The 27,499-nt window shown below is 51.0% G+C and overlaps 1 protein-coding gene across 3 annotated transcripts in view; it reads right to left on the reverse strand.

The window, feature by feature from the left end:
• The window catches only part of TMEM132E (transmembrane protein 132E), a 227,371-nt gene that overhangs the window by 43,976 nt on the left and 155,896 nt on the right, over nt 1-27,499 (reverse strand). For all 3 annotated transcript variants that reach the window (XM_006025749.2, XM_006025748.2, XM_014520869.2), the window contains exons 2-3: nt 16,502-17,408; nt 10,535-10,675 (exon numbers count right to left, since the gene is read on the reverse strand). In XM_006025749.2, coding sequence (XP_006025811.2) covers nt 10,535-10,675; nt 16,502-17,408 — 1,048 coding nt within the window. The remainder of the gene's footprint in view (nt 1-10,534; nt 10,676-16,501; nt 17,409-27,499) is intronic.

A 27,499-nucleotide genomic window follows, 5' to 3' on the forward strand; every position in this document is an offset into this window, starting at 1 on the left:
TGTTTGGGCCCTGGCTGCTTGGAGTGGCTACCCTCAGTCACAAGCATCCCCCTGTGGCTTCTCGGGAGACCTTGGTTTCTGAAGAACTTGAGGGTGTTCACTGGGGCATCTTTCTGGGGTTGGAGCATGGAAGTGGAGGCAGATGAGTGGGGGGTTGCACTCGGGCACATTCCAGGCAGGACATGCTGTTGCTGTGGTATAGACATGCTCCAGTCCCTCAAGATAAATTGTCCTTTGTTAGGCACAATGAGCCATGCCCTGTCCTCTGTTCTTACTCAGGATTCCCTGTGACAGGTTCTTCATGCTCTTTCATAGATTAAAAGATTGTTAAGGGCTGGAAGGGATCTTGCAAGATCATCGGGTCCAGCCCCCCTGCACTAGGCAAGAAAGACAACTGGGGTCAGGTGACCCCAGCAGGTGACCATCCAGTCTCCCGTTGAAGATTTCCAGGGTAGGTGACTGCGCCACCTCTGGTGGGAGTTTATTCCACAGTCTGGACACCCTGACTGTGAAGAAGTTTTTCCTGGTGTTGAGCTTGAAACGGTCTTCCAGGAGTTTGTATCCATGACTCCTGGTTTTTCCCAAGGGTGCCCTGGTGAACAGTAGTTTGCCGAGCCTCTGATGTCTTCCCATGATGTAGCAGTAAGCTGCTACCAAGTTCCCTCTCAGCCTTCTCTTTTTTAGGCTGAAGAGTCCCAGGTCCCTCAGCCTTTCTTTGTATGGCCTGCCATGCATAGATCATATGTGTGGCTCTCCTCTGGACTCTCTCAAGTGTTTCCACGTCCTTGTTCAAATGCAGTACTCCAGCTGTGGTCTCACCAATGCTGAGTACAGGCAGCCCTCAAACGTACAACAGAACTGGTTCCTGAAAACTGTGCTGGAAGTCAAAACATTGTAACTCAGAACCAATTTTCCCATAGGAACAATGTTACAAATGGGGGATTGGTTCCTTTACAACAGGATACAGCTGCATCCAGCTGGTAAGTCTGTTGTGGTATAAGGGGAGGGGGCAGATCAATGCACCAGCAGCAATGGAGGGATTGGGGCTGGGGCAAGTACTGCCCAGCTGGGGTGGGGGCGGGGGGGGAGCAGCTCTCGTTCCTGCATGCTGCTGGTCCAGGAGGGCAGGGGGGGGGGGCATGCCCCTGGATCTGTGTGGGCCAGATGGGGCTGGGGCTGGACTGCGCTGTGCTCTGAGCAGGCATGGCAGTCCTGGAACTGGGGGCTATGCCCTGCCACCGCTTGCCCAGCTTGGGTGGGGTGGGCGTAGGACAGGGCTGCTGTGCTGCCTCCAGATGAACAGCGAGCAGCGGTGGGAGTGGCACCCTTCCCCATGCCCCTCAGATGAACCACAGCTCTGTCCCACTCCTGTCCCAGCTGGGTGAGCAGCGGCAAGGCATAGGCCCCACTCCCGGCACCGCCATGCATACCTGCAGCACAGCATGGGCAGTTCCAGCCCTGTCCGGCCCACACAGATCTGGGGGCACACCTCCCCCTGCCCCAGGACCAGCAGTGCGCAGCGGTGGGAGCCACCCCCTCGGCCAAACTGCACCTTCATCCCATGCTTCCCTACCCCGGCTGGGCAGCCCTTGCCCCAGCCCCTGTTCCCAATCTCTCCTTTGCTGCTGGGGCATTGATCTGCCCCCTCCCCTTCCACCACAACAGACTTACCAGCTGCACACAGATGTATCAAGCATTGTAAAGTTGAAACCGGCATCTCAACCTCGAAACAGGCTGTTCATTTATAAAGGTCATAAGTGCCGTTCGCTGGAACTTGGAAAGTCATAAGTCGAGGACTGACTGTAAAGCAGAAGAATAACTTCCTTGGTTTTGCTTGAGATGTATCGATTGATGCACACCAGAGTATTCGTTGCCCTGCTGGCTATAGTGTCACACTGACAGCTCATATTCATATTGTGGTCTATTATTTATTACCTCCAAGTCCCTTTCACTCGTGGTTCTGGTCATTTTGGCACCACTGCGCTTGTAGGTATATTGGGGATTGTTTGTCCCCAGGTGGAGCACTTTACATTTCTCGATGTTGAACTTCATCTGGTTCTGATCCACACAACTTGCTAGCCTGCCTAGGTCCACCTGTACCTACAACCTATCTTCAAGTGTGACCATGCTCCCCTGTAAGTTGGTGTCATTTGTGAACTTGGCCAGTGAGCTTTTCACCCCACATCCAAATAATTGATAAAGATGTTGAAAAGAATGGGACTAAGAATGGGACTGCTGACGGACACCACTGACCACTTCTCGTCAGGACAACACAAATCCATTCATTAGGACTCTCTGGGTCCTACCCCACAGCCAGCTTCCCACCTACCTAATTGTCGACCAGTTAAGCCCATAGTCCTCCAATTTTCCCGTGAGAACATCATGGGATACCAGATCAAAAGTCTTTTGGAAGTCAAGGTATACAATGTCGGCCTCCTCTCTCTTATCCAGGTGGTGAGTTATCTGGTCGTAGAAGGAGATGAGATTGGTAAGACAAGATCTGCCCAAAGACGAAACCATGCTGGCTGTCATTCAGAATCCTACCTTCTGCAAGCCTATTGCACATAGACTCCTTAATGAATTTTTCCAGGATTTTCCCTGAGATACAAGTTAGGCTAATCGGCCTATAGTTACCTGGGTCCTCCCTCCTCGTCTTCTTGAAGATGGGCACAACATTTGCCCTCTTCCAGTCCTCAGGGACCTCTCTGGAGAGTCACGAGTTTTGGAAGTTTTGCCAGGGGTTCCGTGATGACGTCGGCCAGCTCCTTCAGCACCCTTGGATGAAGTTCATCTGGTCCTCATGACTTATATATGTCTAATTTTTTTAATTGATCACCAGTTCAACATCAATACTAGAAGGTGGTCATTCCCACCATGCCCATTCTGTGCCCTATCTGGCATGATTTTCCCATTGGCCTGGTGAAATATCAAGGCAAAGTAGTCATTCAGGAGTTCAACTTTCTCCTGAGTGTCAGTAGGCAGCTGTCCTGAGTTGTTGAGCAATGGCCCCACACTCATTTGTTTTACTCCTGTTCCCTACATACCTAAAGAAGGATTTCTTCTCCTTGATTCCCATCACTAATTTAAGTTCAGTCACTACCTTAGACTTTCTAATCTGCTCCCTACAAGTTTGGGCCATTGCTGTATAGTCCTCTTTTGGGACTGTTCTAAGCTTCCATTGTTTGTATGCCTCTTTCTTCCTTTTTAAGAGGACCATGATTTCCCTGTTTCACCAAGAGGGCTTCCCAGCCCTTTTGCTACCTTTCCTCCGCATAGGAATGGACTTCCTTTGTGCTTCAAGGATCATGTCCTTAAGGAACGACCATTCTTCATGAACTTCTTTTGTCTTCAGTCCCTGGTCCCGCAGCACTTCCCCTACTATTGTCCTGAGCTTGTTGAAATTTGCATTTCTGAAGTCCAAAACTTCAACCCTGATATCTAATTTGCTTGCCTTGCGATGGACAGTGAACGTGATGGTTCCGTGGTCACCCAGGTTGCCCTCTACGTTCAAGTCGGTCAACAGATTGTCTTTGGCCAAGACTAAGTCTAGGAAAGTGTTACCTCTAGTTGGCTTGTGCATCTCTTGAGTCAGGAAGAGCTCTTCGATGTAGATCAGGAAGGAATGCAACCGATCCAACTTGGTCGAGTGTTCCTCCCAAGAGATATCTGGATAGTTGAAGTTGCCCGTGACGACCATGTCCCGTGCACTCATGGCCTCTGTCAGTTCTTGAGAGAAATCCCAAACTGAGCTCCTCCCCCTGGTTTGGTGGTCTGTAGTAAACACCTACAGTTAGGTCTTTCTTGCCGTCCCCCCCACCTCTGTAGTTTGACCCAGAGGGTTTCAAACTGTTCTTCTTTGGAGCTGATGTTGGCCTCCAAGGAGGTGTACTACTCCTTCACATAGAGAGCTACACCTCTACCTTTCTTCCCTACTCGGTCCCTTCTATGCAGGGCGTAACCCTCTATGACTATGTTCCAATCATGTGAGGAGTCCTACCAGGTCTCTGTAACCCCTATTAGAACATAATGCCCACTGGAGAGTAGGAGGGCTAGCTTCTCCTGCTTGTTCCCCATGATCCTGGCATTAGTGTACAGGCACCTGAGTCCTCCAGTTGAGACCCTCGACTTCCTGTCATGCTGAAGGAGAACTATTCTCTCAGCTCTCTCAGGAGTGGCTCTCCTAGTGTCCCTATCTACGGAGCTTTCTTGTATGTCGGTCCCTGGGCATGCTCCAGTTAGTGTTTTCCTGTCCCCAAGCAATTTTTGTAGCCTTTAGCTATTATTTCTTCCCACCAATCCCTTCGTTTGCATTAGTTCCACAAAAAAAACATGAAGAATGAGGACACCTCACTCTCAATTGTTCTTCAAACCCAATCCCTCACTCATTAGATGATCTGTGGGCAGCAGAATAGTAAGTGCTACAACTAGGCTCTTTTCAATAAACCATTGTTATATATATGCAAACTCGTTGCTGAAGTGTGGGAGACAAATTAGGCACTTAATTGCCTTCCCCTAGCATGAGTAGGCTTAAAGCAAGGGTGGGCAAAGTATAGGCCGCAGGCCGGATTTGGCCCACAAGGCACTTTCATCCAGCCCATGGCGCCCCCCAATGACTTGCACCCCACACAGCCCTTCCACCCATGAGGGTGGGAGTAAGACACCCACATGTACAACCCCCACCAACATACCTTATTGGTCCTTGTTCCCACCCTCTTAGGTGGAAGGACTCTGCCCAGCCAGCAGCTTCAGGGTGGGGCTCCTGCTGCAGCCGGAACCTGCTCATTCAGGGCAGCAGGTACTGGAAGTGGCCGGGCTAGTGGTGGGGGGAAGGGGGCTGGAGATGCAGCTGGGCAGTAGTGGGAGTGTAGCATGGAGCCTGTGCCCAGAGGGGCAGCGGGTGTGCAGAGCTCAGGTGGGCAGAGTGTGGGTTGGAGGATGGGGGGTGTAGAGGTCTCCCACCCATTCCCCCCATGGTGTGCAGCCCCTGCTGCTGGCAGCAGCAGCAGGCAGGGAGGTCAAGGCACTCGTGCCCAGCACAGGCACCTGGTGGGGTGCAGCTCCAGCCAGCACTGCACAGTCAGAGGGAGCAAAGCCTGCCCTATCACTGGGGCTCTGTGCCATGCACCTGCAGCTCCAGCACTTGCAGTGGGGGAAGCCCCATGCTGGAGACTGCTGCCTCCCTGCTCCTTGCTGCGCAGGTCCCCACACTCCACCTGGAGTGGAAGGAGCCCTGTCCTTTTTCCCCATGGAGTCCAGGACAGGGCTTCCCTGCTGTGAGTGCAGAGCTGCAGGCATGGAGACCCAATGATAGAAGCAGTCGGGCAGGCTCCACAGGGGTGCACTCCTCGCCTCCAGCACAATGCTGGCTGCCTCTATCATATGGGCTTTCCACCACACACCTGCAGCTCTGCACTTGCAGGGGAAGCCCCATGCTGGACACTGTGGGGAAACAGGGGATGGGGCTCCCTCTACTCCCAGCAGAGCACACAGACCTGTGCAGCAGGGAGTGGGGGAGCAGCAGGCTCCAGGGTGGGGCTTTCCCCACTGTGAGTGTTGGAGATACAGGCATGTGGCACGGAGCCCTGGTGCTAGAGCAGGCTCCGCTCCCTCCTCCCAAGCAGTGCTGGCCAGAGCCAAGCCTCACCAGGCACCTACACCGGGCATGAGCACCCTGACATCCCCACCTGCTGCTGCTGCCAGCAGTGGAGGCTGCACACCATGGAGGGGAGTGTGTGGGGTGTATCTACACTCCCACCCTCCCTCACACCCCACAAACCCACACCCTTCCCCCATAACCCCCATAGACACATAAATCCACTCCAACATACCCTATGCCCCCTACACAGCCACACCTCTCATAACCCCCACATGCTCCCACACCCTACCACACACACACACACACACACACACACACACACACACAATATATATGTGAGTGACTCTTTATTTTTGAGTTATTATGCAATCCCTTCTATATACAGTACACAATCAGAAGTCATGACAAATATTTTTGTATTGAAATTAAAATATATTATAGTAGGTGTTTGACTTCTAGTGTATGATTTGATTTTTTTTCCTGGTTCTAAGGTCGCAACCCCCACCTCCCAAAAGGAGTATTTGGCAGGGTTGGGGGAGCAGCAAGGGGAGGACTTCCGGTGGCAAAGATCAGAGGTTAGGGGGCAGGATTTCTGGTCCCAATGTGGCAACCAGGGGATGAGGCAATTGCCAAGGGGTGGGGCTACCTACATGGCCCCTGACAGCTCACCAAAACCTATTAAGCAGCCCTCTGTCCTAAATAATTGCCTGCTCCTGGCTTACAGGATGTCCATGTCCCTGCCCTTGCATCTCCAGGCTATGGATTAGATTACATTTTGGTGGATGGAGCTGTTTGTGAATACCATGTTTGAAAGACCACCTGGAATATACCTTTTTGCCAAGTACTTCATACAACTTGCTTAGAAAACATGGCATTGTTATCAATCCCCACATCTCTGGATTCTCAGTAGGGTCTGAAACAAGGACTGTTAGTTTCCAAAACACAATTTACTAAAGAAATAGTTCTCTGGTCTGGCAGCAGTAGCAAGTTGTTATTTTCTATGCTGACCAGCTGCTGAAAGGGGCTGTGTGATACAATCTAGCAGTGTGTTTCAAAATTGTAATACTTTAGCTAAATAATTGATTTTGGAAATAACTGTGTAACTGATTCCACTGGCTCTCATCAGTGAAATCAATGGGTGTGACTCCAGATAGACTGCTGTGTAACTGAATACAGAATAGGAGCAGTCACACTGGATAGGAGTAGGGGGTCGCTCTTGCCCACCATCCTGTCTCCAAGAAGTGATTGTTTATGATGACTTATGGTACCATCTACTGAAAAAAGTTAAATGCACAGGCAAGAGCAGCTGGACATTCAACTGGGTCTAGAATACTAGTGAGTCTATCTGATCAGCTAATATTTCAAGGTCATTGAGTCTCCTGTTCTTCTACCTTTCCCTAGGCATTTCTGCTCCATTTCCCCATTTCCATCCACATTCTGTTTTATCCAGAGATTTATAGATTTTAAGCCAGCAGGGAGCATGAGCTCATCTACTCTGATGTCTTGTATAACATAGGCTAGATAATTCAGTCCTCTACCCCTGTTCCACCCTCAGTAATCTGATTTGATCAAAGTATCCTTTTTAGAGGTGCTTGCCTCTAGAAGAAGATGGATTCGGGAAGATAATCCATCCCTCCCACTCCCCTCCAGGGTTTATTTCAATGGTCCATCTTCCTCGTGCTTATCAGTTGACTGCCAAAGCCCATGTAGGTACTAGATTTGGGCCAACTTTCCCCTTTAACTACATATGAAGCTCTTAGGGGCAGACATTATCTCCTCCTGTGTTTGTGCAGCACCCTGCACAGACCCTGACTCCTGACTGGGGTCTCCTACAGCTACTACTTAATTAATTAATTACTGGCAACAGTGGATAATGCTTTACATGAATGGGAAAAAAAAGCATACTAATTGTCACTAGGTTAGTTTAGATCAGTAATGACCTAGATGCCAGGATCTTTTCTAAATCAACATCCATAAAGAGGTAAGTTAATGTGTCACCTTATAATAAGGTATCATACACAGAATAAACAAAAAACAACCTTTCCCCCACTGTGAAATCCTCTCTCTCTTTCTGACTCATTACAGAAATTTCAGTGTGCCTAAGGGGCCCAACATTTTGTGTGACAAAGAGTCAGAAACCTTCCTAAACAGGAGGCATCTGCTTTAAAAAAAAAAAAAAAAAATCCTTGGTAGCAATAAGAACAAAGAAAGGCTTCCACACAGCTTGTGTTCCAGCTTGGTTGCCTTTGTCTACCAGGGACCAGATCCTGTGAGACATCTAGTGGTGGAGCAATGCACTGCAAAGATGCATTTCCAGACATTACAGATTCCCCTTCTAGGATGCCCTTCAGCAAAGAATTAAAAAAGACAAGCTAAAACCCACTCCTGGGCTTGGTATCTCTCCAAGGCTGGGCACAAGGGGAGTCTAGTGAGCTTACCTCCATTTCCAGCTTAGCATTCAGTTCACCTTCAAGACTCAGAAATCTCTCCTGAGCATCTGGGCCCTTACTTCCTTGAGGAATTCATGTGCTGTTCTTTCAATTAAAAATCCCCAACAACAAAAGCTTATCAGGCAGTTCCAGGGAACGAGCTTCAGGCAAGGAAACTGAAAAAAGCCAGCCCTTGACATGTGGATTCCACCAGCGCTAGAAGGAAGAGAAAGGGAGCGCCGCCTAATTGTGTCCTTGCTTTTATGCTGCCAGTTGTACAGTTTGGCTTCAAATATGCCTTTCTTCTTCCCTTAGGTCCAGCTCTTATGATAGTGTGTGGTTCCTCTTTGAACTCATCCAACTGGCAAGTCTCTTCCCACCTCCATCCCCTACATGCAACCAAATTCTTGACCAAGAATGAGAAGTAAGGTATATATGAGAGGACAAAAATGGTGATGTCCCCTAATGGATGGTGTAACAAGAACCTCAACCCTGTTAAATGCAATCAGAGGGGGAATAGGACTTTTGTAACCCATCAAGGGCAGACTGCTACAACAGCTAGCCCCAACAAGAGCCCTAGCCTTGAGGCCTAGGCCTGCTAAGAATTGTTGAAAGACTGCAGGGAAAACAACTTGTTAGACTGAGTAGGAACCATTGGGCACATCTCCAAGGGCAGCAGTCAGCTGACCAGAAAGCGTGGGCTTGGCTGCATATGAGCCCACTCTCAGAGCTGAGGCTGGCAATCCAAGTCTCAGCTAAGAGCTGAGAGGCAGGGCTGGCTGTCACAGGAAAAGGAGGAACTTTGGGGTGAGGGAATTGAGGCCATTCCTTACAGATGGCCCTGAAAGGATTGAGTTTGAGTTAGAACTACATGGTTAACATTTTGTGTGTTGGTTTTATTTTTTTTTATTTAAGATTGTGACCAGTGGAGTAGTTGGGGCTCTAGTGGAGGCCTGAAGGCCACAAAACAGGGTGCCAAGGGTGTTCTGTGCTTGCGAGACCTGGTTTGGTCAGGGACGCTGGGGGATGGGGTCCAGAACCCAGAGTCTGAGGGCTAGGGGGGCTCAGCCAGACAAAAAGGGGCAGAGGATGGGAAGGGGCCACTGTCTATTTGGGATTGAGAAATCCCTTACAAGGGAAAAATGAGAGTCATCTGCAAGGCATGGGTGTGGTGATAGGGGTGGCTGGAGGTCATGAGTCTAACCCCTAAGGTAACTAAGACCCTCTTAAAGAGGGTGTACACCTGTGGGATGGGGGCAAAGATGTAAAAGGCACCAAGATATAAAAGGCACTTCCAGTTGCTAGGTGCATGCTGGCACCTATAGGCAGCCTCCCCTTCATATATGCAACATCAAGCCATGACAGGTAGGAGAGTGGAGGCCAGGGAACACAGGCAGGGAGGAGGCCAGGGAACACTGGGTGGGAGGCCAGGGAACACTTTCATCTCAAGTGGTAGAGGCCGGGGATCTTGGCACATGACAGGCTGCTATCTTTGCCTGTGGGTCTCTCTGGCTGCGAGCGTCCTTCATTTTCAATCTTGTCCCTGATGGTACCTCACTGAAACTTATGCCATTCTTTCAGTGGAAGTCTAGATTCTCACCTGACCCTTAGGCTCCAGTAACTGAGGTGGAAGGGAAGGCCACAACCACCATGCAACTCCCAATGGCATCATGAGTTTTCCCAGCCTGTGCTGCATTTGAGGATGTTCAGAGGCAAAGGGTGGCAAGAGAAGGAGAGAGGAGGAAGTCTACATGGATCTTTCAACTCTCATAAACAAGGCAGTGGCAGCTCCATGCGGTGTCCATTTGGCTTGGAAGGTTATTTCCTGGGTCTCCACTAGGGCATGTGTCATACTTCCTGCTGTAGCAGCTGGTATTGGCCATAGCGGGAGACAGGTCACTGGGCTGGAGTCCCAGCCACCTCCCCAGCTAATGACAGAGTTGTCCAGTGAGCCTTGCACTGAAGGCTGGGAACCTGGGCTCTTGTCCCAGATGTGACCTGGGATATCTCTGGTAATGCCTGTGTGTCTCTGTTCCCCTTTGCTATAGTGCCAGTCTTGTCTGTGAGCTCTTGGGGCAGAGATGGCTTCTCCCAACTAAGCACCAGGGAGATACATCCAAAGCAGTGTTGTAACACACACAGTAGAGGGGTTGCTGAGTTTGCAGCTGATGCCAAGGACCCATGTGCAGGGCGCTGAAGACCCACAGCCATGCCCTGCCACTGGGCACCAATGTCCCTAAAGAGCATCATGATGCCCACTGGTGGTAGCAGCTGGCAGCGACAAGGGCCTGGCCCTTGCACTGTCTATCTCAGGGCGGGCAATTATTTTGGGTGGACGGCCGCTTACTGAGTTTTGGCAAGTCATCAAGGGCCACATGACAGGCAGCCAGGGGCAGACAAATATTAATTTTCTAAATTTTTTAGGGGCCCCACAGGCTGGATAGAATGGCCTGGCAGGCTGCATCCAGCCCGCGGGCCACATTTTGCCCACCCCTGGTCTATCTCTTACCTGGGCAGAGCACCTTCTATCTTGGCCACATCGACAGTGGCAGTGGAGTGCTTGCCACCTGTCAGCAACTCTGAGTTCACCAGCCACTGAAGGTTCCTGGATTTTGTGTTGAGGAGGTTAACGCCCTTCTTGGCCTTCACCCTGCCAGGAAAACAGGAAAGCAACACTCAAGTCAGGAAAACCATGTGTGCCCTTGGTCACCCCCAGACTCACCCACAGCCTTGGACTGGAGCTAAGGAAGCTTGATATCCTGGTGAGAAAAGGAGGGGTGGGGGGCGAAGAGCCCTGTTGCCCCCAAATCCCCTTCCTCCAGTTGCTGCACGCTGCTGCCTCATGCCATTATTTTGCCATGAGTGCTAGGAGGCTGGCAGCGCCAGGGTCAAGGTCTCAGGAGACCTGGGTTCCATTCTGAGCTGCTGGGGAATCTTGGGCAAGTTCCTTTGTCCTTTCTGTGCCTCCATTTTCCCCCAGCCCCTATTGTTATAAAATGGGGATAACAATCCCAGCCTCCCTTAAGATCTATGGACCAAAAGAACTTGTTATTTTGGGGGCTCCTGGAAGCAGTGCAAATCAAAACCAGGTTGGTAGTAACTGAATGCAACTCAGACTGGCTCATTTAGCTCTGTGGTGGCTAAACCACAGATTTTAAGGCTAGAGGGCCCATGACAGTCATCTAAGCTGGTTTCTGGCACAAACCTGGCCTGGAACCTGGTCTCACTTCTCTCTCAAAGCCTCCAGGCTTGAGGTCAAGCTAGCAAATGACTGCAGTGTGTGAGTCTCTGTGAGAAACTGGCCCATGGAGAAGATAAAAGCCATACTACTGCTGCTAGCCAGAAAAGGCTCCTTTAGATCAAGTCATGAGTTCTAGTTTCAAAGCTCCAGGGTTCTAGCCCTAGATCCCCACACACAACTGACTTATACAACAACTGCATTGGCAGCAGTCAGCTTTGTCACACCCCAGTAGTGAACCTGAGGATGGGGTTAATCTGGCTCTTAGCACTGCTGGTCCTTCACTGTTCCTCTCAGCAGAAATGACAAGCAGGGCAGTATGGCAAGCCCTGAATCCACATAGTGGGCAATGCTGGTTTACACTGATCCAGTATGCTGTGGCTGTGCAGGCTCAGCCCTCTGCTGCTCTTATCTATCTCAATGCCAAAATACATTTCTACTTTTTCTAACTGCTTCCACCTGCAGGCCCAGCTGCCTCTGGCTGGGGCCTGCAACCTGCTTCTGCAATGAAACTATATACCTGGTTTCCAAACTGCAGAAAGCTGCAGTGGGGCTTGACCCACAGGGGCCTGACAGCCTGGTGCCCCAGCATGTAGTCTAGGCCTGTTCGACAGAGAGGGATTTGGCACATGAGCCAGATCCACAACTGGTGTCAGTCAGAGCAGGTTCACTGGTTTCAATCCACTGGTTCCACATTGCTTTGGGTAGCAGGACAGTGGACAAACCATAGTCCAGGGGCTGACACCCCTATGGTCAATGCCAGTGTGGCTCAAATAAATGATTTTCCAGGGGGAACCCCTTTGGGTCTCCACTTGCCTAGGAGCAAGAAGATGTGGGCTCAAGTTCCTGCTCTGTCCCAGACTGACTGGCTGACCTTGGTTGCAACCTTTATTTCTTCTGTCCCTCTGTTCCCCGGCCTGTACCCCTGCCTTGCCTCATGGAGCCAGTGACAGGGAAAAGGTTGTGAAGAAGACAAGGTGTGCAGATGCTTTGCCAGCTCCAGACATCCAATCAATGTGCATCAGATCCCAATAAACCTTGGCCCTCCTCACCGCACCCACCCCAGGTGGGATGGTGACCTCCCCCTCTTCCGTAGCCAGGGACAGAGACAGCATGGTCTGGATCTGTCAGGTTACTGAAGTTCCTCACTCCCACTGGTGTCAAGACCTTGCCTTAAGGGACATGCCCAAGGTCACACAAGCCACTTGCGTGATGGATACTGCCCTCCCCACAGGGTATACCCTAGCAGCACCTTGGCAGCACTGGGTAACATGCACCTATGCCTCTTGCAGCATATGATGGATGCCAGAGCACAGTGTTGGATGACAGCCCTGGGGAACAACCCCCTCTTTGTACCTGGCTCAAGGTGTCCACCCTCATCTGTAGGGTCCCCTGTCCACACACCTCTGCATCCCCACCCTGAACTGGGTTCAGGCTCTGTGGCACAGAGGAACCAGGGTCTAGTTCATCCCTCAACCTGCAGCAGTGATAACCATTAGGACTTGTCTGGAAGGGGGCTTAGGACCATCATCCCAGCCCCTGACTCAGTCAACACAAGCTACTGAAAAGGAGCTTATCACCTGCTGCAGACTTGCAGAAAGGCCCCCAGTCCCATTTGGCTGAGGCAGATGTCCAATCCCTGTCTGTAGTGCCTGACAGCAGCCTCCTCAGCTATGTTCCCCTACATGCTGCAGAATGAGGGGACTCAAAGCCGGAGCAGTGAGTGGGCAGGTGGGAAGCAACCCCTTGGTACCACACATTAACCTGACAGCTCAGGGAGAGGGGGTGGGTAGGGAGCATAATAGGGAGGAGTTCTCTGGTTTGAAGGGTGCTTGCGACAATGTAAGTAGCCTGGGGATGTATCCATGGTGGTCAGACCCAGCCATATTAGACCAGGGGCTATGCTTTGCCCATGGCCTGGGATTACATTTCCACAGCCCACAACCTGCCAGAGCCCCATCACTTGCAGGCAACTTCCATGTGCCAAGGAGGGCTGCCTCCAATGGGACAAGGAAAGTTCATTTTCATGTTGCCCATGCATGCTCTCATTCGGGGAAGAGACTAGACAAGAGGCCCTTCCTTATAACCCATCCAGTGGTTGCCTGCAGGCCCTACCCCATGGCTCTGCCTCTAACTTGCACCTACCCTGCCTTCCCCATCCCAGAGCTCAGGTTTCAGCAGGTGCAAGTAATGGAGGCAGTAGAAGTCCACATAAGACTGATACTGGACCTAAGAACATGGTGTTGTCACCTTGGGCCTTACTTGGGGGAGCTACCTGGCAGTGTGCTGGTAACAAATACCTGAGGCGGTGGCTAGCACATGGAGCTGTGCTCAATACTGTGAACCTCCCTCTTGCTCATTCCCTCCGTAGGTCAATGCTGAAGGCTCCTGCCAGGCCTGATTGGCTGCCCCAAGCCCAGCTGTTACAGCTGCTGCTGAGGCTGGGACAGGCAGGCACACTGCTTCCCCACTCCTGGAAACTGCATAGACGTGAGCAGCAATGTTGTGATGACACAAATCATGGGTAAAGCTCCTTCCTCCCACTGCTCCTAATTATATTGCCGAGGACTAAATATAGGAACAGAGGCAAGACAGCCATGCAGACTGCCAGCCACAGATCACTCCGCACGCTGAGCACCAGGCACAGTGTGCGTGTCTGGGCAACTGAGACCCAAGCAAGGCACTGAGCTGTGCCAGCCACACCACTACCCCAAGACCCTGCAAGCTCCAGACCCACATGTGCTTCTCTATAGACACATCTTGATGTACACCCAGCTACCCATTCATCGCTACACACCCCCATCCATCTATATACAGTATCTATTCATCATTGCATACACTCTATCTACCCACCACAACTTTAAAGCAACAGTCCCTGCTTTGGGAAGGGGAAAAGCATACACTCTGGGGGTGAGGGGACTGCCCAGCTATGGAGAAGTGCAGTTGATGGGGGCTGGAGTGGGCTTTATCATCTCACTGCTGTAAGACAAGGCCCTCCAGTGACATGGTAGAATTAGCCCCAGAAGGGGGAACTGGTCATCTGTACTGAGTGCAAGGGACAGCACTGACCCCATAGCACTGAGGTGGGGTATCAGGGTCAGAACTAGCCCCCTAGCCACCGCTATCAAGCCTCTGCTCCCAACACCCTCCAGCTTAGAGATTTCTAGTGCTGGAGCACCCAGGTCAGCAATGCAAAGGGGAGAGGGAGATTGCCAGTTATCAAGCCCTCTCACTGCTCCCTGCAGCAGAGTTAGTTCCAGGTTGGGGGACTGGTGTCTGCACTGACTGCAAGAGACAGTGCCAGCATTGAGCCCCTTGCCATGCATCAGAGCACCCGCTAGTGCCACATCAGGACACCGGAGTCCACCCTAACTCAAGTGGACAATGGCTTTCCAATAAAGTTTCTACTTACTCTCTGCACTACATCACTTCCCAGCACTGCCACTATAGCATGCAGATCAACTTGGCCTGGGAAGGAGAGCACCTCCTATTGCCCCCATCCCTCTCCTGCAGCATAGTCCCCTAGCATTCCACTGGGATAATGCCACCCAGGGAGGAACTCCTTAATGAGATATCTCACCTTTCCCTTCTGCAGCAGTTTCTCAGATGTCTCCATAATGACCCAGCCATACTTTGCTTATGAGATATGGTACAACAGCAAGGGCTTTAGAAACAAATTTGCCCTGATTCCCAATGCCTCAGCCAGCTCCATGTCAGACCAGGAGCAGCAAAATCAGTACCAGCCCAGCTCCTCCCCAGTGGAGAAGTCTGGCAGCTTGATACAGCCTTAACCTCTCTGCCCCAGACCAGCCCCTGCAGTCCTCCTATACAAAGCTATCCCCTTGGACTTGGCAGTAACATACCTTCCGTAAGTAAAGACATGTAAAGTCTACCCCTTTATTAACTGGGTGAGTAAAGAGCAGCTCGTGCTTATTAAAATCATGATCAGAGTTGGGTATTTATTTAAGCAATTTAAGTGTGAATGCTAATGGGCTGGGATGCATCAGGATCTCTTATGTGCAAATGTCCTTACCTGATGCTCCATTCTGTGTACTGTTATGGCAGTGATATCATCAGACACTGGACTCCTATACAGCAACCCACCAGTAGTTACCCTGATTGCTCTCTGCTCTGTGCTGTGGCCAGTAACTGGCACACCTGGCTCTGGGGTGGAGTGAGTGACAGGGGGCTGTGGACCAGAAGAAAGGATCATTGAGCCATTGCCCCAGGGTTCCCAGTCCATAAGCTGGCTTTGCCTTCATGCTGGGGAGAGGGATGGGGCTGTCACTTCTCCACCTGGCATCCACAGTCCCCATCCAGAGTCTTCTTGTGCTGCTGGCACCCCTCCTACAAACACACACACCTCACACCCCTTCCTCATGGCACCACACATCTACCTCTCTCCACTACAGCCACCATCAAGCTGGAAGGGAAGCATTGTGATTAAGGCACAGGGCTGGGACTCAGGAGATTTTTGTTCTGTTCCTTCCCACGCTCACCCCTGACCATGGCCATGAAAACTGAGGGCTAGACAGCAGCAGGCAATACTGGAGAAGCTGAGCACAGAGACACCTGGCTCCTGGTGCCTGGTGCACCTATTATCCCAGAAAAATGGCCACCATTCTCATCTAGTTTCTATGGTGACCCACAGTGCAAGGTAAGGATGGACCCCAAGATGCTCCATCCCCCATCCCCCGGGCTGAAATGTGGGGGGAAGTGGTTATGCAGGGTGCTAGCTATGCAAGAGGAGCAAGCAGCAGTGGGAAAGTGTAGGGTGGGGGAGGGTAAAGCATGTTTCAGCCCAACTGTTTGGGGCCTTCATGTGTCAGGGACAGTTCAAAATTTTCCACAGGAGAAAGGAAAAAGGCTCATTTTCCAATTAAACTGAGCAAGTCCCTGTTTTGGAATCCTCTGCATGTGCAGTCTGTTCAGCCTAGCTGGGACATGCTTCAAGACTCTGCACCTTGCTCCTAGTGCAGAAAGTTAAATGCTACCAAACAGCAGTGACTTCCTTCCTTGAGGCACTGCATCCTCATCTCCCTTAAACTGCCTTTGAACCCAGCCAGTAAGAAGGATTGCTTTCCTAGCCAGTGAAGTGCAGGCACCTCTGGGGTAAGGCTTGGCAGCAACTGCAAAGCAACCCATGGTGAAAGTCAAGAGACAGCATCCAAGTGTTTCCAGAGCCCTGCCCCAACCCCAGAGGAGTCCAGGTGCCCCAAGCAGGGCAGAGAACTGTACCTGAGTGTAAAATGCTCGACGGTTGAGTTGGACATCAGGTAGAGGAAGATGCTGAGTACCTCGCCTGGCTTGAGGGGCTTGTCTGGGAGCCGGATGAACACGTTGCTGTCCAGCCGGTGTTCCTGCATCAGCTGGGTGGGTGGTGGCTGCACAAGGCTGATGCTGCCAATGCGCAGCAAGGGATGCTGAGTAGGGCCTTCGGTCCTGGCTGCAGCACTGCCCCGGCGCAAGGAGGCCTCACCTGCACACTCCCCAGCACTGTCAGGAGTGTGCAGTGTGTAATAGAGTTCGGCCTGCTGGCTCTCACTGTTCAAGTCCAGGCCCTCCGTAGCCTTCCTCCTGCCCAAAGGCATGGCAGAGGGGCCAAACCATGCATGGGGCAGCTCAGCCTGGACAAGGCAAGTGGCCAGGGTGCCCCGCAGACGGCAAGAGCTCTTGATCTCACGGGAGTCCCGGAAAGCATGGAGCCGGACACAGGGCAGCCGGTCAGTCACGTCAAAGTCATCCCAGTCCCGTCCAGCTACATAGAAGAGGACCTGGACCACAGGTTGGCTGGCCAGCACCCGGGGCTGGATGATGTAGGCCCGCACCTTCCAGTTGACAGTGAGGCGGTCAGGGATCTCCAGGGTGCTGGAAGGCTGGAGCTGCTCCTTGGGCAGGACCAGGCCTGTGCTGAAGGGCCCCAGGGAAACGTTGAGGACAGGCAGCTCCTTGGTCTGGAAGACAACGAAGGGCTCGGCACGCTGCAGGGGGGTGCTGATGTTCCCGCTCGGCTTGGCCCGCGCCTCCTTCAGAAAGAAAGCCAGACGGGTATTGGAGAGGCGGTAGCTCACAGGCAGCGTTATGGCCACCCAGGGTGGGGAGGGTTCCAAGGGCTCTGAGCTGGGCACCATAATCTTAGCCTGGGCTGGAAACAAAAAAGAAAAAGGGAGAGATAAGGGGTGGGGGAATAGGAGGGAGTCCTCAGGGCATTCCTACAGCCCTGGGTCTCATCTCCTACCACCCTGCCCCTGCCCAGGACTTTTGTTGTCATTTTAAAGGGGAGTGGGAACTGAGGCATGAAATAGCAACTGGACTGACCCACGGCTGCCCAGTAACTGAGGTGACAGTAGAACCCCAATCTCCTGGCTCCCAGTTCAGTGCTCATACCACTGGAAGCAATAGAAACAGCAACATTTTGCTCTGAGGTGAGGGGAGATTCAGGCCCTTTGTGCAGGGAGGATTAGTCTTGCAGGACTCTCCCTCAGCTGCAGAAGGTCTCTGCATTTGTATCACAGGGACTTCAGAAGAGGCACCAAAGCAAAGCAACTGCATTTAAGGAGCAAGGGAATGCGATGCCTCCCTTAGAAGACCATGCTCTGCCTTTATACTTCTCCCTGCATCCAGAGCTCTGCCCTGCATGCAAAGCATGTCCAACCCCTTGCAGCCCCTCAGCCATCTATAGGGTCCCTGCATACATTGCGTGCACCCCCAGATTCCACACAGTACCTGTAAGATGCTGGCAATTAACCTGAGCGAAGCACCTGGACCGTGCATCTTGCCAAGGGGCAAGGACCAGGAAACATCTTTCCAAGTTGCTGCTCACTGGCAGGGAGGAAGGGAGGGAAAAGGGCTCATGCTCACTGTATTCTGAGACAGATAAACTCCTCAGCTTTGTGTCAGTGCTCCCTAACATCACTGAGGACACATGGGTGCCCCAGTTTCTGTGAGTACAAATCAATACAGCTGAGACCTGCTTTAGATCTGGCCCATGAGCTAACATTAAGTCATTTGGAAATAGGCTGAGACCAAAATAACTTGAGGAAACAACAGGAAAATGCGAAGGGGCCTAGAACCAGCTCTTCTAAATCCCCTGATTCCAGCAGTCTTGTTTCAAGTATCTCAGACATTGCCAAAGAAACCACCTGCAGCTCTAGGTGGAGCTTGGTAGGATGAGGAATCAGACCACAGAGAGCACTGTGTCTCTGCAGCACCAGTGCAAAGGGCTGCCCGAGGCTCCTGGGTGCCACTACAGGCCAAATCATAGCAAGGCTCTCTACATTTAGCAGCAAGAAGGACTGACGTTCAGCAGCAGGGTTTGTGCGTGCAGCTACCCCTTGCAGGCTGGGGACATGCTTAGACTACAACAGGTTTGCAATGAAGGGGATATGCAAATGAGCAGCATGCTTAGCCCAGCAGCCCCTGGAGTGCTGGTTGGGTGCCCAATCAAACACACTGCATGCCAGGCTTTCCAATATTGGGTTGCCATGCTGATGACTGGGAGCTGAAGCATGGGAGTTGTTAGGGGGCAGCTGGAGGGTTTTTGGGGAGCAGGGTAGGGGGAGGTTTGGAGGTCTGTAGAGCAAACCTATGAGTGGGGCTGTATGGGCCCAAATGGCCAGCAGTAAACTAGTAAACAGAGCTGCCGTTTCCACTGCCAGACCTGTTGCCACTAACACACCTGCATCCTTGAACCTGCAACCTCACCTAGTGCAAATCAGCAGTGCTTCCCCGACACCCTGCTGACTCTCTCCCCCTAGCTGGCCTCATAAGCTCTCCTGACTGATGGAACCTGGGGGCCAAGCAAGTGATACATGTCTTTAGAGCCTGGGTGGGGGTACAGTCAGGGTCACCAGACAGGCAGGTGAGCTTCTGAGGCAGAGCGGCAAAGACAAGGTAAATGGGCCCTCACCAACTTGTCAGGAGAAGCAAAAGAGGCTTGTTACTGAATGCACAGGAGAATGGAGCCAGCCATGGCCTGCTCCTGCTGAGCACCCTCCCTCCCAGATCCCAGGTTTACCTCCTACGTCCCTTTGGAATCAATGGGAATTAGGTACTTAAATAGGATTGAGACAGGAAAATATCTTTGGGGACCCTGTATCTGGTCTCCAACCTGGTATTTAAATACCTGGTGTGGTGTGACTGGGGAGTGAAGATAATCTTCTTAATATCTCTGCCTGTTGACTGAGGAGTCAGGGGGAGGAAGGGCTAGGGAAATCATGCGAGTCAAATCTTGCTTCTAGTACTGCTACCATAGCATGTAGCTGGGATCAATGCCCAGCCTGACAGACACAAAGGATGACACATCCCCTCCTCCACTTACTTTCCCCTTGAATAGACATACAATGCCCCATGTCCCTGCCTTGGGCAGGTGTTGCTGAGGAGCCCTAAATGGAGCCAGCCCCAGACAGCCAAGGAAAGGAACCCACAGACATCCAGGGGAAGATCTGCTTAGGAGCCCAGCATACAGACAGCCCAGTGGGCCCCGCAATCTGGCTCTGACTGTGGGTGCTGGGCCCCAGGGACTCCACCCCTGTCCTGGGTGCTGAGCCCTGGGTAATGCAGTGGATGCCAAGCCCTAGGGCATCTAGACCTCAAAAGTAAAAGAGAGGCTGACCAGGAAGCAGCACTGAGGGGACACTTCATCAGCTGGAACCAAGCCATCAGACTGGCCTGCTCTCTCCTGCCAGAGCAGCTGGGTGAACTGGGGAGAGGAACCGAGTTAGTATCACTAAAGGGTTTTTTTTTTCCAGGGTCTAGTGAACTCCTCCCTGCAACTGCCCTCCCAAGTGGTGGGTGCTGCAGGGCCAAGAGGGGCGGGGCTGTCAGCAGGGAGTCTTGTCTCACTGTGTGTCCCTGGCAGTCCCCAGTGGCTGCTGTGGAAGGGGATCTGCTTGTCCCAGCCATCCAGTGATATTCACTACCAGGCAGATCTCTTGGCCAAATCCAGCCTCAGGACAGGTCTTGGGGGCAGCACAGTGTGTGCCAGACCCTCTGGGTGAATGTCATCCTGAGGCACAATTGCAGCATTACCATTAGGCAGAAGGTCAGGTAATGATTTTACCTCCTTGGCCTGCAACAACTCCCAACCACACTGCATGTTTCCCAGTTGTTACTAACCCACGCTACCCTGTGTCTGCTGAACTGCTGGATCACCAGCCCTCACCACACTCCTCCTGCTGTCAGGCCCTCCAGCTCTCCCTCTCCAGGCCAGGTAGCCCCAGAACAGACAGGCTCTCACATGGCACCATGCTATATCCCCAGTGGGTACAAAGAATCCCAGCTTGGTTGACCTGGAAGGAATTATGCCACTTTATCTCAGCGGGGTATCTGGCCCCACTGACTCCCATAGAGGTGTTATGCTTTCCACCACATGGAGCCCAGTGGAGTGACCCTGTGAAGAACAGAGCATGAGTCTACATGGCAGGTACCCAGAATCTTCTTCCACAACCCTGGTATCAGCTGGGTTGTCTACCCATTCCCCCAGCAGACAGCCTTGGCTTTCAGCATGGGCAGAGCCCATTGTTGTTCTCACTTTCACTCCCATCAGTCTCTCTGCTCCCTATGTGCCCTGGGCTATGCTGGCACTACTCAGGCAGCTTGGAGGGATATGATTAAATTCAAAAGCAGCAGATTTGTTCTTGCTGCAGTCAGAAGGACGCAATAACCAAAGGAGCTGAAATATTCTGAATCCAGCTGTAAGCCGTTCAGAGCAGTGGGGATCAGATGCCTGCTCTGCATCAGCTTGATTTGGAAGGGACCTCCTAGTCCATCAGCTCCAATCCAGTCCCCTGCATTTGCTCAAGGAATCCCCAAATCAGTGCCCAGCCCTGCACTTGCAGCAGGGTTGGAAAGGGCATTGGGATGGGGCTACGAATTTATCTGGCTCCTGGTGTTAGAGCAGCAGTTAGGCTAAATTGGTTTGCCAAAGCCCTCAGCAAGTGACTCCCTACTCTACTTTCGGACCACGTAATGAGACCTGTACTTCCCACCATTGGCCCTGGAAAAGGGCCAGTGTGGTTCCCATTTTCAAAAAAGGGAGGAAGGAGGACCCAGGAAACTATAGGCCACTCAGTCCTACCTCAAGCCTGGGTAAGCTTTTTGAGAGAATTATCCTGGCGCATGTCCGCAAGGGGCCAGCAGGGGAGATTATGCTTAGGGCCAACCAACACAGGTTCATTAGAGGCAGGTCCTGTCAGACCAACCTGGTGGCCTGCTATGACCAGGTCACAAAATCCTTAGATGCAAGTGTAGCAGTGGATGTAGTCTTTCTGGACTTTAGGAAGCCCTTTGACACTGTCTCTCAACACATTCTCATTAAAAAACTAGGGGACTGTGGCATCAACACCTACACAGTCAATTGGGTCACTAACTGGCTGGAGGGCCGCACCCAGAGAGTGGTGGTGGACGGGTCATTTTCAACCTGGAGGGTTGTGGGCAGTGGGGTTCCACAGGGCTCGGTCCTCGGGTCCGCGCTGTTCAACATCTTAATCAACGACTTGGATGAGGGGGTAAAAAGCACCCTGTTCAAATTCGCAGACGACACTAAGATGTGGGGAGAAGTGGGCATGCCAGAAGGGAGGAATAGGCTGCAGTCGGACCTAGACAGGTTACAGGGGTGGGTGGATGAGAACAGGATGGGTTTCAACACTGACAAGTGCAAGGTGCTGTACCTGGGGAGGAAGAACCAGCAGCATACCTACAGGCTGGGGAACTCCCTTCTCATCAGTGCAGAGACAGAAAAGGATCTTGGAGTCGTTATTGATGCCAAAATGAGCATGGGCTGACAGTGTGGGGACGTGGTCAGGAGGCCAACCACACCAACCACACCTTGTCATGCATCTACAGATGCATTTCAAGCAGGTGAGATGATCCTCCCCCTCTATGTGACACTGGTCAGGCCGCAGTTGGAGTACTGCGTCCAGTTCTGGGTGCCGCACTTCAGGAGGGATATAGACAACATGGAGAGGGTCCAGAGGAGTGACACCTACATGATCAGGGGGCAGCAGGACAGGCCCTACGAGGAGAGGTTAAGGGACCTGAACCTGTTCAGCCTCCACAAGAGAAGGCTGAGGGGGGATCTAGTGGCCATTTACAAACTAGTCAGAGGGGACCAGCAGGTATTGGGGGAGTCCCTGTTCTCCCAAGCACTCCCAGGAGTGACTAGAAATAACAGTCACAAGCTGGCAGAGGGTAGATTCAGACTAGACATTAGGAGGCGCTACTTCACTGTCAGGGCAGCTAGGATCTGGAACCAACTTCCAAGAGAAGTGGTGCTGGCTCCTACCCTGGGGGTCTTTAAGAGGAGGCTGGATGAACGCCTTGCTGGGGTTGTTTGACCCCAGTACTCTTTCCATGACAAGGGGTAGGACTTGATGATATGCTCAGGTCCCTTCCGACCCTACCGACTATGAAACTATGAAACCATTGCTGTCAGCATCCATCTTGTTGCTTTATCCACTACTACAATACATCCACCTCTGGGGAGTGATGTTGCAGCTGTTTCCAACTCTGACAGTTTAGGGCAGGGAGGGAAGCCAGCTAATTGGAATGGGGCTTCCAGTAACACTCCAGCCTGTGCAAAGAGCAGCAGTGGTGATTCAGTAGCTAATGTAGTAGGGGTTTCAAGTTTGGATCCTATTTGAATCCTGATGCTTGATGACACACTAGCACCAGCCTTGATCAGCTTTCCTCCTCCTGGCTCCAATTCTCTTTGGCAATACTGATAGCTAGTTCTCAGCCTGCCTGGCACATCAGGCACCCAGGGGAAAAGCAGCTTCCCCAGAGGTCGCTGCTGAGAGGGGTTCTATCACAGATCTGGGGGTTCTATCTTCAGAGAAGGATGAAGGACCAAGGGAGAGCCCAGAGGGCCCAGTTCTTTCCCAAGCAGTAGGACAGCTGTAAGGACAGCTCTGCTTTCTCCCTTCCCCACTGTGCAGCCTCCAAGCCCTACTTGTTTGGGTGCCTGTTGCAGGATCCTTATTCAGAAGCTCGGCAAGAAGCAGCACTGGCTTCTGCCCATTTCCACAAGGCCTTTTCTGAGCCCCAGCTGTGAATCCAGAGCTATACCAGCTAATACATGCATTTTCCTTGGGTGAGGAGGGGCTTGAACCCAGCTCGCCCTCTTCCCAAGACAGTATATTAAGCACTGGCCCACTGGAGAAAATCTGGCCACAGCCAAACACTGTGCCGATTGACAGTAGCTGTGAGTTCAACTACTAAATTGGGCTCTTTATGGGATTTGGATGCAGCCTCACTTTGCTTCTGGAAATAAACAGGGCCTTAGGCAGGAGCTGGTCAAACTAAGAAAGTTCTGGGAAGTCCCAGAATCAGAACTGCAGAAATCTGGGAACCGTCAGGCCAAAGCTGGAGGCACCTAGTAGGTTTAGGCACATCCTGCATTAAGCCATCTCTAAGCAGAGTTTTGTGAATCATGATTTCAGACTTAGGCACCTACAGTTCATCAAGTCTTCCAAGAACAAATAAAAAATACCCTCCAACATTTATAATGGTAAAAAATCTCATGACTTTTAAGCCAATCTTGTGATTTCTGGTGATTTTTAATCTGCTCAGAGCAGCTCTTCCCACATTCATGATCTGATTAACGTTTCAGGTGAGAATATGCCTCCCTTGTACATATAAGCCACAGGACAAACAAAATCAACTCCCCTCTTTACTGTGCTGCCCCCTCCCATGGTTTCCACTCTGCCGTGCCCATCTCCCCAGGCTTTCCGTATGATGCAGCTCTCGAAGGAAGCATGCCATGGCACCTCTGAGCCAATGGTGGGTATGAGGGAGCTGAGGTTGGCTGTGCATCTGGAGCTGCCATCCACAGCCACAGTTCCATGAATATGGATGATGGCTTGTGGAGTCAGCATTGCAAATTAAAAACATGGCTGGGAAAATCTGGGGAAGCATCTGCAACCCTTCTGCTGAGCATGTCTAATGAGGTTCCAGCAGTGAGCACAGTCACTGCACTCACTACATGCGTCTGCAGTAAACCAATGTTGACTGAGAGCTTGGAGAACAATGTTGAGTATGGAGAAACCAGAACTGTCCTCTGGGTGGGACTTGGCTAGTCCTAATTCAGAGCTGATTTGATGAGCCAGGCATGTGTAGGGAGCAGCCACGAACACTGGGACTGTGAACTGGTTACCCCAGAGTAGTCTTAATGAGTTCCACAGAAAAAGTTCAGTGGATCCCCATTGCACAGTGCATGGTCTGCGAGGAATGCTGTTTTCTGGTCCAACATTACTTCAGACAAAGCCAGAAGTCAATTTACACTGGAAGAATTTACAGTGAATCCAATGTGTGTCCAAGACCGTTGGCAACTTCATTCTGAGTTAGCTTTTTGCTCAATGCAAATTGACCTATTCACCACAGGACACTGTAATACCAAGCTCTTCCTAAGTAGGTGAAGGACCAGGGTATGAGAAAGACCAGAGGGTCCAAGTCAGTTCAGAAAGGTGCAGAGCTGCTGGCTAATGGTAATTAAGAAAATATGTAATACTGCATAAAGGAAACAGCACATCTGGGAGAGCAGTTAACACAGCAAGGAGTACAGGGAGACTGCAGTAAATGTGTGCTGGGGCAGGTAAGCTGGCAGCCTTATGAGGAAGAGTACAAAGATACCTGGGAATGGTGAAGCATGCAGGGAAACTTGTGCTGAATCTAGTCCCTTAAACCACTAGATATAGGGCATGTCTACACATGCATTAATGCACCATGATTACTTCACATTAAGTTTAGTACCTGTGATAACAGGTACTAACTAAATGCACAGTAACTGATGCTACTATAGCACTATAGACTAATTCTACTATACATTAGCACAACAGCACTGCTTTTGCCATGATGCGCTAATGTGCAGCAGAATTAGTCTACCGCACATTTAGTGTTTTGTGTAGATGCGCCCACAGAATGCTATCTTGTATAGATGTCAAACAGAAATAGGATGCAGAGCATGGTAAAAACTCTGAGGAACTCAAAGCATAAACCCCTCAAATAACTGAGATCCCATGACAGTAAGGGCAAAACTGCTGTGCAGAGATACATTAAGGAGGATATTGGTACAGTCCGCTTCCAGCAGAATGGCCAAAATGGAAGATTAACACTTTATAGTCACAGATCCTAATGAAACTAAATGCCAATATGTTCAAACACAAAAGGAAGTTTTGCCTATAGCAGACATATGGATAGATGGATGGATAGACAGATGGATGGATAGATGGGTGTTAATTTTTTAAGGGGTGTGTGACTTTACATTTGTTATAAATTACAACAAAATCCTGCTTAGATTGAGACTACCAGCTCTAATCTACTCTATTCCAATCCTGCCTTGTCTACCGCCAAAGCTGCATTGTTGGCTCAAGTCTATGTCTGCTAATAGGGCTGTGTGAAACGGCTATGTTTTGATTCCATTTCAGATTCAGCCATTTCAGAGGGACAGTGATTAGTTTCAGATCACCGTTCTGTTTCAATTTGGCCAAATCTGTTTTGGCCATTGGTTATAATACGGAATCACTAACATGCTTATAACATTGTCATTTTTTGCCTGATTTGGATGAAAATCGCAAGGATGGTAGCCCCTTCTGAGGCCATGAAGCCTGCCAAGTGTCAAGGAGCTAGGTGCAGGGGTTTCTGGGAAACTATACCTTGAGCTTCGACAGCAAACCTTGTGTCACTTGTGTGTGTGTAGGCAGAGTGGGATGAAACCAGTAGGGATGGTAGCTTGTAACAGGGGGCCTTCCCGGTCCCAGTTAGATCTCTGCTCACCTACCTGTGTCTGGGCCAGCTGCCCTCCCCTCTTTTCCTGCCACACCTTGATGGAAAACTGATTCAGATGTTTCTCAGGCAAGCGGCTGCCCTTTTAGGTGTCTTGGGGTGACATACATTCCATAGCTCCGTACCTTCCCTACCTACACTGTGGTCCATACCTCGCAGATTGCATCCTTCACCCCCTCCAGCTGTGGTCCCCTCACTGGGACCTTTGGCTCCCCCTTAGACCCTGGCCCTGTCTTCAGGCCAGTCAGAATCCCAAGCCTCTTGCTCTGGGCATTCCTTGTGGTGGGTCCCTGGCCCTTTGACCCCACCTTTGGATCCTGGCCCCAGCATGGACCAGTCAAGGGTACCTCTGATATTTTTCATTAGACCAATGGTATAGTTGGAGAAATATATCTTAGCAAGCTTTTGGGTTTAAAAACTCTTCATCAGGCTTAGGAAGCATCTTCAGTTGGTGTGTGTGTGCTCTTCCTGGATGGAATGAATAGTGAAGAAACCAGAGGCTGGCTTGCATGCAAGAAACCCAGTCAGTGAAAATGTAAATTGAGGTGTCACAGGGTGAGGGACAGGCTGAGAGCGGGGGAGGAAGGGGGATGTAGCAGGTAAAAGTAGAGAGGTACCTGGGGAGTCAGATGTAGGGCAGGTTATAGTGTGTCATAAATCCAATATCTATATTGAGTCCATGAGTTTGTATACCCAAGAGGTTGATGAAGTGAAGTTCATAGGCTTGTTGGTGAAAAGTGGTCTGTAAATTCAAGCAAGCACCAAACCTCGCTAACCTCATCACCAGAAGCAAACTTCCCACAGCCCCAAACACACCGAATGGATCCAGACCATGTCATGACAAGAAATACAAAACCTGCCAACATATAATCAGTACCCCCACAATTACTACACCCAACAACAGAACCATCACCACTCCTGGATCTTACAGCTGCACCTCCAGAAATGTTATATATCTCATCCAGTACACCAAATGCCCTAATGGAAAATACACAGGAGACACCAAGCAACAACTGCGCACCAGAATGAATGCACACTGGAAATCTATTATAGACAAGCATACCCATTTACCTGTGGGGGCACATTTCTCACAAGAAAGCCACTCTATCTCCAGTCTTTCAGACCTGATCCTCAAAGGGAATTTACAAACCACTTTTTACAGACGAGCCTATGAACTTCACCTTGTCAACTTCCTAGATACAGAAACACATGGACTCAACATAGACATTGGATTTATGACACCATAACCTGCCTGACATCTGACTCCCCAGGTATCTCTCCACTCTTACCCACTACATCCCACCCCCCTCCCCACAAGCCTGCCCCTCACACCTCAATTTACATTTTCACTGACTGGCTTTCTTGTCTGCATTGCATGCCAGCCTCTGGCTTCTGCGGAGATGCATCAGCATCTCCGTGGTGCTGAAGTATTTCACCTCCTTGCCCTGGCTGGTC

This window comes from Alligator sinensis, unplaced genomic scaffold, assembly GCF_000455745.1.
Source record: "Alligator sinensis unplaced genomic scaffold, ASM45574v1 scaffold561_1, whole genome shotgun sequence".
Classification (NCBI taxonomy): Eukaryota; Metazoa; Chordata; order Crocodylia; family Alligatoridae; genus Alligator; species Alligator sinensis.